The following is a 14,655-nucleotide window of genomic DNA, read 5'->3' on the forward strand; positions in this document are numbered from 1 at the left end:
GAAAATGGGCCGAGCGCTAAGCGAGCTGTGGGACAAAGCGGAGCAGTAACAGTCCTCCTCCCGAAGTCTCGTCGGCAAGCAAGGAAAGGGTGCCGAATGCAACGCTAACGGAAAACACCGGACCCGACCCACGAGCACACGGGAAAGCTCTGCGCACGTGCGGCCATGGCCACCAGCGGCCTTCGGAAGCGCAGCGCCCTCTGCGTTCGGTCCCTGCAACACTTCCCACACCTCTGCCATGCACGTGTGCTGCTGCTGTGATTAAAAGCAAGCTAGGTGACCGATGGCTAAAGAGTCACTCTGAGTGACAACAAAAACCGCCTGGTTGCAGTAAACTTGTTTCACACGAAACATCAACCGTTCAGGTGTCTGATGAGAAGACGTGAGAACACGCACATGTGAGAAGACACGACTCCAAATACCTCTGAACTGATCGGAAATCAAGTTACCACAGTTATCTCAATACAGTACAAAAAGTAAAGCCACACAAGACGCAAGTGTCAACATAACTGGAAAAAAAACAACTAAAAAGAAATGGAAAGACGTAAAAACTGTGAAGCGGGAGAAGAAACCTGGGGACAGGAAGGAAGGGTCGAGCCATCCACGGGACCGAAGTCCCACGTCGGCACAGGCACTTCCACGGGACCGAAGTCCCACGTCGGCACGGGCACTTCCACGGGACCGAAGTCCCACGTCAGCTCGGGCACTTCCACGGGACCGAAGTCCCACGTCAGCACGGGCACTTCCACGGGACCGAAGTCCCACGTCAGCACGGGCACTTCCACGGGACCGAAGTCCCACGTCAGCACGGGCACTTCCATGTGACTGAAGTCCTCTAGGGCTGTAGTCGCATGTAACCTTGCTAATGGAAAATCAATGTAAAATTATGCAAGTCACTTTCTCTGACCAAATGCAATAAAACCAGAAATTAACCAAAGATATCTTAAAATACGTCTTTCTTCCTCCCTGGAAACTCAAATACTCTTCTAAAAAACTCTCAAGTCAACCAAGAAACCAACACTAAAAGTCACAGATGGACATGGTGAACATCAAAATCGACAGAATATGGCCCAAATAGTGCTCACAAAAATATTCATGGCTTTAAAAGCATTTACTTAAAAATATTGAAAGTATTAACAAAATACTCATCTCAGCAAGACTAAAACGGCCAACCAAAAGATGTGGAAGACTAAATTAACAGAAAAAGCAAAGTTCCACCTCCCCCCTTCCCCCAAAAAACCTACACTATAAAATCAAACTAAGAGTGAGTTCTCTGAAAATACAATAAAACAGGCTAAGCGTCTGGAGGCTTGTGCAGTAAAGGATAACTCTGGCGTCCACTCTGCACCTTCCAGGGAAACCCTGGCTCCCGGGATGGACTCTAAGCCCTTGGAATGTTCTGCCTCGTGAGTGTCTCTGTTTACCAGAGACCTTGGGTACAACAGTTTCTGGGAGCAACGTGATTCATGTGTGGCGGGGGCCTTGAACCAAGCAGTATCAGTGTGACCTCTCAAAAGGCCCAAAATTAAGAAACTAAGGTCAGCCGGGCAAGCACCGCATGCCTGACCAACCCTCACCCGCAGCCTGGACGCCAGGCCGGCCGAGCCATCCCAGTGGGCAGTTCTTCCCTGTCACCACACATCATCGCCGAGAGAATCCGTCGTGCTCACAAGACTCCACGGGGAGAGGACAACTGCGGCCTTGCTCTCGTCCCCCCTGGACGCCTCCCCACTTCCGCTGGTTTTCCCCTGCATCCTTTGACCGTAATAAACCATAACCGTGTCGCAGTTTTCTGAGTTCTGTGAGTCTCTCTAGCAAATCACTGCACCCAGGGGTTGTTTTGGGGACTACCCCGCACCCAAACACACAGATCTAATCAAGAAATGACAGGACACGAGTTCACAACATTCAGAATGAGAAAGATGATATTATCACTTTTAAATATATAATATATAATTACTTATAAATACGTGGATTATATAAAATGTATGTTGTATCTCACATAAATATATCTAATTAATATGTAAATATATAACATGTAAATTTTACTAAAGTTAGAAATAAAGGACGTATTTCATGGAATACTTACTATTGCCAACTTACCTCTCTAATTCTCTTAATTTGAATGTAATTTAACCTTCCCCAGTCAAGTTCATCCTTTAAACACATAAAAAGACAATACTCAATGTTAATTAACAAATCAGAAATAACAGCTACCATAATACGTACATCTCATCTAAGAATATATACCAACAAGAACACACAGTAACAAGAAAAACAACGTGGCTGACTCTTTAAGAGAGAGAGAGCTTCAACAGGTTAACTCACAGTCATTGCAGGGATACATCCAGGCGGGGTAAACTTAAACACAGACAAACGTATCAACGGTCTTTCGAAACTAATTAGTTTAGAACAGAAAACCAGATGCAAAAAAGGGATGAAGCTAACAGGGTGAGTTCTTTCGGGCCTGTTGTCTAAGAGCTGGCTGCGACCAGCAGCAGGCCTCAGGGTCCCCGGCCTGGAACCAGCACAGCCAGGGCGCCACAGGTACTGAGCACTCGCAGCCAGAGGCTCCTGACCCCACGGAGGGTCGCTACTGCTCAGTGGGAGTGGCTCAGGAAAGGACAGGCAAGTGAGAAGGCCTGGGCAGGTCACTGCTCCATCTGCCCAGCCGCCACCGAGGACTGTCCACAGCGACCTGCCTCAGGCCCAGCGCGCGCAGCAACAGGCTAAGCTCGAGTGCCCTCCTGCGGGTCTCCTCTGGCCCCCACAGACACGTACCTTCGGATGACGCAGCTCTCCTCTCTGTCTGCAACTCTGCCAAGTCTGAAAAAGAAAGGACCAGAGTTTCAAAATATATTCGTGGTTACTGAGTTATTTTTTAAGTCCAATTTCAACACAGTCTGACCACAGGAAACACAAATTTAATTTTTCAATCAGCTTCATAAAATTGGGCTCCCGCCCCCAACTACGGTTCCCAACACAGCTCGTTGTTGCTGTTGAACATCAAGGGCCTCATGACACTCTCAACAGAGGGAGGTGTGTGGCCTGTGCATGTGCTGGCGGCTGAGGTGCTGCGTCCCCAGCGCGACAGAGAAAACTTACTTTAAATGCCTCGACGAGCGCGATGCAGTCGCTCTTACTGTTGCTGGAGAAATTCACTTTGTTCCTAGAAACGGGTAACAGTGTCACTCGACTCCAGTGAAACAAAGTGGCTTTTTAAAATATGAATGTGAAATACCTGTAACCATCAAGATGCTGCCTAAAAGGCATCGCAAAAAAGTTCTTCAAAGACAGAGCTGCCGCTACAACAGAAAAACCAACCACGTTAAGACAGCGAGAGCGGCCGGCATCGCCCCGCACGGCACAGTATCCTCACGTGGCACCTCATGTGGCGCCTCACGTGGCTCACCTATAATGAGACACTCGTCCAGGCACCCGAACACGTGCCCCAGCACGATGAGTTTGCCGAGCTGCTGGCTGACGGGAAGCTGGGCTAGCACCCTGCCGAGGAAGGTCAGTTCGCCGTCGTGGGGGTTCTCGTCCTCCCTCTGCCCGCTGACTGCCAGCGCGCCGACCTGTGTCAGGCAAGGAGGGGAGCGGAGCGCGTGCACAGTGAGAGAGCGGAAGTGCCGCACGGCCGCTCGCGGAGCTCACGTCGACACGCGTGCAATCTGGACTCAAGAACTGATCGCCACACGTGCTTTCTCAAGCAAATGCCGATTATTTACAACAAAATGCCTTAGGCAGACCCACGTCACAAAATTTGTAAAATGTATCTAACGAGCCTTAGCCCTCTGGGCGCGAGCGCAGGCCAGGCAGACCCACCTCCTTGAGCAGGAGGACCGTCCGCTCGATGTCGCTCAGGCTGGGCGGGGAGAGCGCGGTCGCCAGCAAGGCCCTCGGTTCGCCCATGTCGAGTAGCTTCACCTTCAGGACGGTGCTTCCCAGAGGACAGCGCTGAAAACAACAAAACTCACTGAGAAACAACAAAATGATTAAACCGGTTAACTATCACATGACTAGCATTTTAGACGGACAAGGAGAAGGAAGAGAAAGAGCGGGCAGAAAAGGCAGGAAAGTGGGCGAGACAGGGCGGGGCAGAGGGAGGCCAGAGAGACAGACAGCAAAGCGAAAGGCGACTCCACGAGTGTCACAGGAAAGCGAAGCGCTGCGTCCAAGGACAGCCCAAGGACAGCCCTGTCGCGCAGCCAGCAGGCGGCGAGCGCGGCTCTGCCGAAAGCCGCTGCCATCAACACAGCCCGGTCAGACGGCGATTTTTCTGGAATCGAAACTACACAACACTGCAAATGACATCACTCAGACTGTTCAGTAAAGCTGAAGTGTACTTACCAGCATCTCTGGGATGACGTGGTCGGGGATGGCGCTGTCCCAGAAATCCCTGTGTACCAGGCGGTAACAGTACCCCTTGGACACCCGTCCGGCACGGCCTTGGGGGGAGAAACAGTCACGCGCCCGTTGGCATTAATTAACACCAGCATAAAGACACATTTACGAATAACCATTAAAGAGTAAGAAAAACCTTCAGTACCTTCTACTAGAGCAGGTCAGTAAGAACCTTCCAGAGTAAGTCAGTGTCTGCAGTCTTACACATACTGCCGACTTCCACTCGGTAATCCACAGCACAAAACCCGACGCACTTCTAGAGAAAGCAGCCTCGGCCCCGAGCCGCGATGGCACACACCGCACACCTCCCGCAGGGGCACGGCCCACACCAGTGAGGACTCAGACGCCGCCAAGCAAGAGCAGCGACGTCACAAGGAGCTGCGCTCCTTCCAGCGAGGTGGCTGATGGCCGGGCAGGGAGACGAGGGCGGGAGGCTGTCACGCACTCTCGGCCCCTCACGGCTCCGTCCGCCTGACACGTCTGCCCAGGTGACCGCGAAGACAGCGCTGCGCAGCGACTGAGCGAGCACGTGCGAGGAGCTCAGACCAGGCCCGGCCCGCAGAGACCGCCGCAGAATATGCCACTCTGCTGTGGAGGACGCACCCCTCAGCCCCACCTGTCAGCTCTCCCGGGGGGTGTCCTTACGTTCCCAGCTTTTACAAATGGGGGGCAGCCCGGGGAGGCGCTTTCCTTCCCATGCACAGTCAGGAAAGACGGAGGGGCTCTGGACTGCTGGCCCCTCCAGGCACCCCCCCAGCAATCCAGATCCCCCCCCACTGGCAAATGACATGACTGTCTAAGCAGAAAATCCCAAGGTGACTACCAAAAACAAACGAAAAACTCCTAGGACTGATCACCGAGTTCAGCAAAGTCACAGGATACATGACGGACACACAAATTAATCACACTTCTGTACACTAGTAATGAACGTGTGAAAGCCGAAATTAGAAACGCAATGCCACTGACCGTTGCTCCAAATAAAATTAAATACTTAGGTGTAAATCTAACAAAACATGTACAGGATCCATACGCTGAAAAATAACACGATGCTGCTGACCAAAGTCAGAGACAACATCAATAAATAGAGACACTGTTCAAGACTCGACACTCCACAAATGCAGCTCCGGGTTTAACACAGTTCTCACCAAAATCACAGCAAGACTTTTAGTAGCTATGGACAAGCGTACCATAAAATCCACGTGGAAATGCAAAGTAGGACGGCTGGAACAATCGCGAAGATGAAGAAAAGGGTGAGAGGCATCCGTCTGCTTTACATTAAGTTTCACGAGACAGTAATCAGTACTATGGCACTGGTGGCGGGAAAACAGGTCAGAAGAACAGAAAGAACCCAGGAAGGGGCCCACCCAAGCTCTCCCAGTGACATCTCACAAAGGGGAAGAAGACATCCCACGGGGGAAGGACACTTGGGCAGGGACAACTGGACATCTACAGGCAAAGGACAAAGTGAACCTCGACCCAAACCTCACACCTCGATGAAAATTAACTCAAATGGATCATGGATGTAAATGCAAAACAAAGCTTTGAAACTTTTAGAAGAAAACAGAGGACTGGGTGAACAGTTCTCCCACGTGACACGAAAAGCACAGTCCCTAAAAAGGGCAGCTGATAAAGTGGACCTCATCAAAACTTAAAACTTTCTCTGTGAAACACCCCGTTAAGAGGATGGAAAGACAAACCGCAGAATGAAATGGGAGAAAATGTTTGTAAACCACATATCTAAAAAAGACAGAATCCACGTTACATAAAGAACTCTCAAAACTCAACAGTAAAAAAACAAACAATCCAATCAGAAAACAGGCACGAGACGAATCCATCTCCGTGGAGACACAGATGGCAACCAAGCACAGGAAAGATCGGTCACCCCTCCAGTCACTGCGGACATCACAGGGCGACGCCTGTGCTCACAGCGGTGCCGACGAGGGTGTGGAGGGGACGGGTCTCAGACCTGCTAAAGGGAACCTGAAATGGCACTGCCACCACCAGAGCAGCCCGGGTGGCTTCTCACAGACTCAGCGCAGACCCAGCAAGTGCTCCCTGGGCCTGGGTCCCCGGGAGATGAGGGCAGGCCCCCACACCGACCCAGGCCCCAGTGCGCACGTGGCTTCATTTGCCATTGCCGAGAACTGGGAAGTGCCAAACGTCCTCCAACAGGTGGACGGCACCCAAAACCCTCCTTGGCAACGAAAGGAACGAACTGTGAAGCAAGCCAGTCTCCAGAGGGGACACGCTGTGTGACCGCACTCATACGACACCCTCCAAACAACCACACAGTAGACGTGAGGGACGGGCTGCGGAGAGCAGAGAGCCGAGGGCGCCGTGACCACGGAGCTTCTTCCTTCAAGGCAGGGGGACCGGCCTGTGCTCTGGTCGTGATGGGTGGTTACAGGACTCGCCAGGGGTCACACTGAGAGGCACACGCACGAGTGCGTGGGGAGCAATCTGTGGTCGGGCGCTATGCCTCGCTGCCTGGCTTTGCCTCTGTGCTAAGTGACATGAAATGTCACTGCTAAGGGTTCGGGGGACTTTGTACTATTTCTGCAACTTCCAATGAGGGCAAATTTTTCTAATTATAGAAAGTCTGAACATACCAAAAAATAGACAAAGGTGACAGCTCCCAGCGTCTGTACAATTACTTGTCATTTCTTCAAAGCAGTTTTTGTTTCGGGGGTTTCAGTGGGGGAGGTTGAACACAGAAAAACGATCATAATTTACATCCTTTTCCACTTAGCTTTGTAACTACACGACTCAACATAAGGTTCTCCAACGTACGAGGCCTCGTGACCACACCTGACAGTCCCTCCTCACCCCTCTGGCAAGTCACATCAAAAGAGGGGACAAGGCACAGTGGGCAGGCCTGTGGGCTGAGGCCAGAGTCCAGGGTTCCAGTCCCCATCCCAACCGCCTCCCGGTATTACTCCTTCTGAGCAGGTCACTGCTCCCAGGTCTTGGCCGTGTCACTGAGAAACGGGGACACGAAGAGCGCGCTACCTCGTGGGGAATGAAATGAGCAAGCACAGCAAACAGCTGCGCCCGGCGTCCCCGTGGGGCGCCTGAGAAGAGCTGTCTTGCTCCACTGGGGGCAGCTGGCTCCACTGCCCGCAGGGCCGCTCGGAGCAGCCCCTCCTCGCCCTCCCGAAAAGGCTCTGAAAGAAGCATGAGCCTGGCACCGAGCGCGCTGTCCCCTGGAGCCTGATCCAGCTGACTCTGAACTCTCTGTGCCACCAGTCAGGAAAACGACCCTGGAAAGATCAACACTCGGACAGACGTCACAGGAAGGGTCACCAAAAGGTAATGAAGAGATCCGCTTGGCTTCCGTAACTATTCACCAGAAACTTTATAAATTCACTGAGAAAAACGACAGTGCTGGAGATGGCAGGACACTTCTCCGTTACGTACAAGAACTGTCACCTGGCTCACTGGGCATGAGGGGACGCACGGGTGTAAGTGGAGAGTCTCACGACACGAGACACAGCTGCTAAGACCTTAAAGCCCATTCCAATAAAGGAAGCATCTGAGTTGAGACCAAACACACAAAAAACAAATACTGTAAAGAGACATCTGGATGTGCCACCAATTCGGAATTGTGCCCAGGACGCAAACGTCTTACCTTTTCTCTGATTACAGCTGGTTTTAGAGGCCCAAGTCAATCGCAGACTCTGATAATTCGTGTCTTCGTCACAAACCAGAGTTCTAGTCAAACAAAAATCTATAACTGTCATTTAAAAAAAGGAATGTAAACACCATGCTAACCAGAAATAATTGTGAAATAATCACAATGCATAGTAATGAAACAAACCGAAACACGGAAGCCTCTGGAAATGAACTGGTCACACTCTCCTCTAAGGACTGGGGGTCTGGGCATGAACGACAGGCCCCCCGGAGGACCTGCCATGTCACAGGCTGAGCCGCCCCGACTGCACGAGCCGTCCCGCGGGCACCACGCAGAGGAGCAGCTACAGCCTGGACGGCTGGACTCGGGCCTGGGGCGGGGCGGGCAGGGGACTGGGGCCAAGCTGCTCGGTCTCTGTGGTCAGTGTCCTCACCTGTAAACCCAGGTGACAGAAGCCCCTACGACTCTTCTTGGACAGCCCGCCACCCCCTGCCCCGACGACAGAAAGGGCTGTCCCTGCAGGCAGGGTGCTGTCGCTGCCCACTCCCTCACACTGAGCCGAGAGAGGCGGCAGGTGTCCTCACCCCGGGAAACCTCCCCCCATTAACTGCTCCCCTGCCCGGCTGCCAGGCCTCTCATGCTCCCAGCCCCTCTGCCATAACACTGGATGATTTCTGCGCCCACAGAACCAGCGGTGGCAGCACCCAGCCGCTCCGTCCTGTGAACGCCTCTCCTCCAAGGGGCTCACCTTCCAAGACGCCAGCACCCCCTTCCCATGGCCACACCCACAGTCATGACCCTTCCTCCACCTCAAGGTCAAGCCTCACTCTCCCCCTGTGGCATCCCCCTCAGCCCCGCCGCAAGACCCTCCTAACAGAACCACAGGCCACGCCTATCACTCCGCTCACCCCGGGGCATGTCCCATGAAGCCCGGCCCTTCTCCTTCTGTCCTACTTGTCTGGCTCAACCTCAGCCCCAGTCACCAGCTGTCTACACCCACCACGCAGCCCAGCGGCCAGAGAGGGCGAACAAGACGGCCGGCAGGCTGACTGCCCTTCCCACTCCTGGCCACTAGCCTGGGTGGTCGGTGGGGACAGACCCCATGACTTGTTGCCCCACCCCATGGGCACCTGCTGTGACCTCTTCCCAAACCTCTAACCCTCCCCCACTGCCACCCGCACCTGACACCAGCCCTCCAGCTCACCGAGGGCAGCGGCCATGGAGATGCCACACGCTCCCTCGGCCACTTCTCACAAGCCCTTCCGTCCTCAGCCTTCCACTTTGGCCCCGTGAGCGGGTAAGCCACCCACATGCCACTGGAGGCCAGCCCCTCCCCACTTCACAGCCAGCGGCTCCTTTGACCATCCCCGCACCTCTTCCATTGATGGCCCAATGAAGTGGCTGCTCCCCACCCAGGGACTGTGTCCTCTGAGGCCCCCTCCCTCCCTTTACAGCCAAGTGCCCCGAGAGTATCCTCTAGCCTCCTGTCTCCAATCCTTCTTCCTTCTGGAGGCCACTCCCACCAGGCTTCGCCCCCACTGAACCTGTGCATCAAGGTCACAGCAAGGGCCTCCTGCTAAAACCCATGATCTGTCATCAGCAGGGCACATCCGCTCACCCGGCCTCCCCAAAACCCTTTCCAACTCGGTTTCCAGAACATCACTGGCTGCTGGAGGCTCCTGTCTCCTCCTGCCCGTCCCAGCCGCCCCACCTGCTCCTCTGCCCTGGCCCCCAGGCTCACACAGCCAACTGCTTCCGCAATGTCTGGAACTTCCCATGGCCAGGTCCAGGCTCTTCATCACCCTGTCCCCGCCCTTTCCTGTCCCCAGCACCTCACGGCTCCATTCTCTCGTCCTTAGGCCATTAATGTGGAGGGCCACCCCCAGCCTCTCACCAGGTCCCTGGGGACAGCCCCATGGGCTCCATCTTCACAGCCTACCTGAAAAGGACACCCCTCACTCTCCGGCCACGCCCACCCCACCCTAGAATGCCAGCCACGGGCGACGGCCACCGCGATGCCCGGGTCACCTCCCTTCCTCTCCTTCGCCTCATTCGGTCTCACCCCGACGGACCCTGCTGAGCAGGCCTTCGCTTACGTTGTCCTCATCTTGGAGCTCTGGAATGCCCGCCATCTCACTTGGTAAAGGCCAAAGTTTTCTTTTTCTTTTTTTTTTTAATCCAGCAAAACTGAAATTTTGATTTCTATTCCTAACACCCCCCCGCCCCACACTCCCCTACTTCTTCCTCATAGACACACTGTGGTTTAGGTTTAACTTACTACATGTTTTCATTGATTTATTTACTCACTCTCTTTCAAACGCTCGCCCCGAATGCGTCATGAGAACGAAGGCGCCTGCTGACTGCCACCCCGGTTCCACACCACCCCTGGCACAGAGAGGCCTAGCACCTCCCCCTTTGTCCGTTCCAGCCACGTGGCCACCCTGCTGTCCCTCAGCTGTTCCCTGCTCCTGAACCCCATCTTTCCATGGCTCGCTCCTCCTTAGGTTCAAGTCCTGTTCAAATATCACTTCCTCAGAGCTGTGTTCCCACAATTCCTGGGGGCAAATAAGCCTGCGACTACTATGACTCATGTTATGGGGAACACAGAGAAGCATCTTACCATATTTGACATCTGGAACTGTGACGGAACTCTCTGCAATGTTGGTAGACAGAATAATCTATCAAACATCAAAAAAGAAAAAAGAATCTAACTATATGCTGGAAATAATCAGGCAAAGTTTAATGAAAACTCGAACTAAAAAATTATTTCAAAGTTGCATAATGTAAATGCTAGACTCAAATTCTCCCATTCTGCACACATCTCACAGTTCAAGGGCTCGGGGGAGGGGGTGGCGGGGGCAGTTCAGCGCAGCCAGATCTGCTCTGCCCCAGTGTGGGCTGGGGCTGGCCCTGCTCCCTACCTCGTTCTTCCCCGCAGAAAATGGAGCTAATTATCATGGCAGCCGGCCTAGGGCTGCGGTGGTGATCACAGGACCGCGAGTGTGAAATGCCTGGGACTGATCCCGCCTGAACCCAGTGCTCAGTAAACAGCAGCTACCGTTACCAGCACTATCACCCCCGCCGGACACCGACCCCGCGTCCCGCACTGTAATGCCACCACGTGCCACCGTGACCGAAGGGCAGACGTGGATTGTTATAATTAACCTTCCTCAGAGCTCTGCAAGGTAAATGTTATCGGCTCAACTTTCAAATGAGGGAACTGTCTTAGAGAAATGATTTGCTCAAAATCACACAAACACAGGTGACAGAGACGCAAGTCATCTGTCCAATTCCGCATGCACCCTCTTGACCCCTACACCCCAACACAATGTCACTGCCCCTCCCTGGTGAATCACTCTCAGCAGCCTGTGGAAAGCCGGAAGCACAGGGAGCCAGGCGCAGGCCTCGCGGAGGCAGCAAGTGCGGCGGGATGGCCTGGCCCACCTACCTTTCTGTACCCAGGCACCGGGCTCAGCAGCACGCTGCTCTGCTCCTCCAGAGTCACACTCGAGTGCAGCGGGTACACCTGCAGTCTGAGACAATCGGTGGAACAGAACGCCCATGAGGGACAGGTACGTGCGTGAACTTACTGAAGGAATAACTAGGCACCGAGGTCACCGGAGTGACTTAAGGCCGAGACAGTGCAGTGGCTCTAAGTGAAAGCCCAGCAGTGTCACTTAAACACACCTTTTGTGAACCATGTTTGTGAGGAGTTCGTGCATACGGTTTATTTCAGCCAGACCTAGGGAAGAGAAGAAGGCGGGTGGGGAGAAAAAGATTTGTATTTATTGCTAAAAACCAACCTTTGAATTAAGATGACATCCTTTTCAAGGAAAGCTCCACTAATTCATTTCACAACGTTTTTATCCTCTTCACCTAAGTTTATCAGAACCACGAGTGAACACGTCCAACGACAGTGGCTAACGGTAACCCAAAAAGGTGTGAAAACCCAGACCCTCGCAGGGTCTTCTTTGGCCTGCGAATGTGGCTCAGACGAATAATTTTACATTTTTTTTCTTTTCCACTGATTTTCCAAATTTCCTACGATGCTCATGCAAAATTTTACAACCAAAAAGTAATATTAAAAAACTCTTGGGCACAAAGATATGCTAAATACTCTCATTAGGTCTAAACAATGCTTAGCGATAAATGAAGCTTACACATGCTTTTGCCTCATCCTGAATCATCGATATTTGAACCTGTTTCAGGCTGAACTGTCACCCCCAAAAGGTGCTGAAGCCCTAAACGCAGTCAGCGTCCTCCGTGTGCCAAAAGAAGCACCGCAGCCACGTTCAGTTAGGCTGCCGTCATGCTGCAGCGGAAGGAGCCCTGCGTCCAGCGGGACCTTGTCCTTGACAGAAGGGGAGCGAGATGGACAAACACGGGGGCAGCACCATGCAATGAGAAGGGGGCAGAGACGGACCGATGTGGCCACGAGCCAGGGAGCCCAAGGACTGACGGCTGCCAGAAGCTGGAATCGGCAAGGAAGGATTCTGCCCAGAGCCTCAGAGGGAGCGCAGTCCTAGTGAAACCTTGATTTTGAACTTGTAGCCTCCAGACTGTGAATGAATATATTTGTTGTTTTAAGCCTTCCGGTTTGTAGCGCTTTATTACAGCAGCTCTAGGAAACTCACATAGAACTCTTCATAAATGATCAATTAGTGAAATAATATATCATAAACACGTTGACAGAAAGACAACAAATGAAACTGTAAAATATCATTTATAAACATTTGAGCCTGGTGATGTTTAGCAGTTGAAAAGTATCTCATGTGAGGGCTCTTTAGCTCTGCTTTGGTCATTTTCTCCCTTAATGCAGCATCGTGCACAAAGAAGTTTTTGATAAATATTTATTGGGGCGAATGCAACTCGACCCCACTGACAGCTAATGGTGTTTCCTTGATACAACACTAATCCACAGCAACCAAAGCAAAACGTGACCCAAGTGTTAAACCCATGGGTTGTTTTCCAAAGCTAGATAAGGAACCGTCATCCATGCCTCCCGGTCTCCGCCAGCACGGGCGCACGGGCGCACACGCGCACACGCGCTATGTATCACCTTCAATGACGACCCCAACTGCGGCCGTGTTTCACCAAGCTATTCCACTTCATTTAAAATCATCAAAAACGTCATTTTGAAAACGTACAATTTCACATAAATTAATCTTTTCAGGTATTTTAAACGCTCATTTTCTCAAATATTTAGAAGGAAACTCCAGGACTACCTGATGATTCTCATGGTATGAGGATAGCAACGCTATGACTTAATGACACTTAAATGTCAATAAGTAAGCCTTAAACACAGACTGGTGACAATCACCTCACATTTATAAACATAAACATGTAACAAACCAAATTTAACAAAGTCAAGTATTTTACTGAAAATTTTGAAGGGGGTAAGACACTGCCTTCAAAAAATTAAACTCTTCATTATCACTCTCTTAAGCGATGCAAAGATCACAGTGAAAAGTCGAACTGACAATCACACTCGTTCGTGTTCTCAGGGTCTAAAAGAATAAACCCATACAATGGCCAGCACCGTTTTCCATCACGTGTGCTACACGCACACCTGGCCTGCATCCGGGGCATCACGATTCTAGGTCATGGAGGGTGACACTCACCTGGCAGAAACACCAGCACGCTGCTCCGCTCCGACACAAACTGGGCGCCCGACCAGTTCTTGTTCCTGTTAAAATGGGACATGACAAATATTAATCCAGCCTGAGACGGCCGCTGTTCTTCCAGAACCCTGAACTGCATTTTGGTCCCGAAAGGCTCTTAGATCACGCAGTGTAACGCTCTCTCTCTTACAGAAGAAAACGCGGAGTCCCAAGGACGAGCCACTGTCCAGAGCCCCACACCCTTTTGGGGACCACAAACCTCTAGACTCCCATGATCTCTTAAAAAACTCACGATCGGTAAACATTTTCCTTGAAATTTAGTTACTATAATCCAGAACTTCAAAATACAAAATGTTTAAAATAACGACAAGCAAAATTTAAAATCTCCAGAGTCCAAAATATTACTAGAAAGCACTTCACAGAGCGAGGTCTCATCCGCTCGCCCCACCCCGGCAGTGCTCACGTGGCGAGAACGGAACCCCGAGCCACCTGCACAGCTGGGCGGCCCCTCCTGCCGACACCCGGCCCTTGGAAAAGCGCAACAGAACTGACAAGTCCTTAGCCAGAGCCACCAAGAGAAGAAAGAGGGAGAAGACTCAATTACTAGAATCAGAAACGAGAGAGGGGACACTACCACTGACTTCAGGGGAAAACAGGGTAATAAAGGAACTCCGTGAACAACTGTATGCAACGGATTAGACAGCTTCTCTGAAACCGGCATTTTCTTAAAGAGATATAAACTCCCGAAACTGACCTAAGAAAAAGACAACAATCTGAATAGACCTGTCACAAGAGAGTGACTTGGTCATCTTAAACTCCCCCCGCCCCACAGAAAATCCCAGACATCAATGGCTTCCTAACTAAAATCCACCAAACATTTGAGGAACATCAATTCTTCACACACTCTTCCAAAAACCAGACCATTTCCCGCCTCGTTCTACGAGGCCAGCATTATTACCCTGACACCAAAACCAAAGACAGCACAAGAAAACTACA

At 51.8% G+C, this 14,655-nt stretch overlaps 1 protein-coding gene across 1 annotated transcript in view; it reads right to left on the minus strand.

Annotated features, from left to right (window-relative positions):
- Nucleotides 1–14,655, minus strand: part of TDRD9 (tudor domain containing 9) — a 78,385-nt gene that overhangs the window by 30,972 nt on the left and 32,758 nt on the right. Inside the window, exons 9-20 of the mRNA XM_011378480.2 lie at nucleotides 13,660–13,724; nucleotides 11,726–11,780; nucleotides 11,487–11,571; nucleotides 10,659–10,716; nucleotides 8,036–8,140; nucleotides 4,354–4,451; nucleotides 3,829–3,960; nucleotides 3,413–3,578; nucleotides 3,242–3,305; nucleotides 3,106–3,169; nucleotides 2,782–2,826; nucleotides 2,104–2,157 (exon numbers count right to left, since the gene is read on the minus strand). Coding sequence (XP_011376782.1) covers nucleotides 2,104–2,157; nucleotides 2,782–2,826; nucleotides 3,106–3,169; nucleotides 3,242–3,305; nucleotides 3,413–3,578; nucleotides 3,829–3,960; nucleotides 4,354–4,451; nucleotides 8,036–8,140; nucleotides 10,659–10,716; nucleotides 11,487–11,571; nucleotides 11,726–11,780; nucleotides 13,660–13,724 — 991 coding nt within the window. The remainder of the gene's footprint in view (nucleotides 1–2,103; nucleotides 2,158–2,781; nucleotides 2,827–3,105; nucleotides 3,170–3,241; nucleotides 3,306–3,412; nucleotides 3,579–3,828; nucleotides 3,961–4,353; nucleotides 4,452–8,035; nucleotides 8,141–10,658; nucleotides 10,717–11,486; nucleotides 11,572–11,725; nucleotides 11,781–13,659; nucleotides 13,725–14,655) is intronic.

The sequence above is a fragment of the Pteropus vampyrus genome, unplaced genomic scaffold, assembly GCF_000151845.1.
Source record: "Pteropus vampyrus isolate Shadow unplaced genomic scaffold, Pvam_2.0 Scaffold341, whole genome shotgun sequence".
Lineage (NCBI taxonomy): Eukaryota > Metazoa > Chordata > Mammalia > Chiroptera > Pteropodidae > Pteropus > Pteropus vampyrus.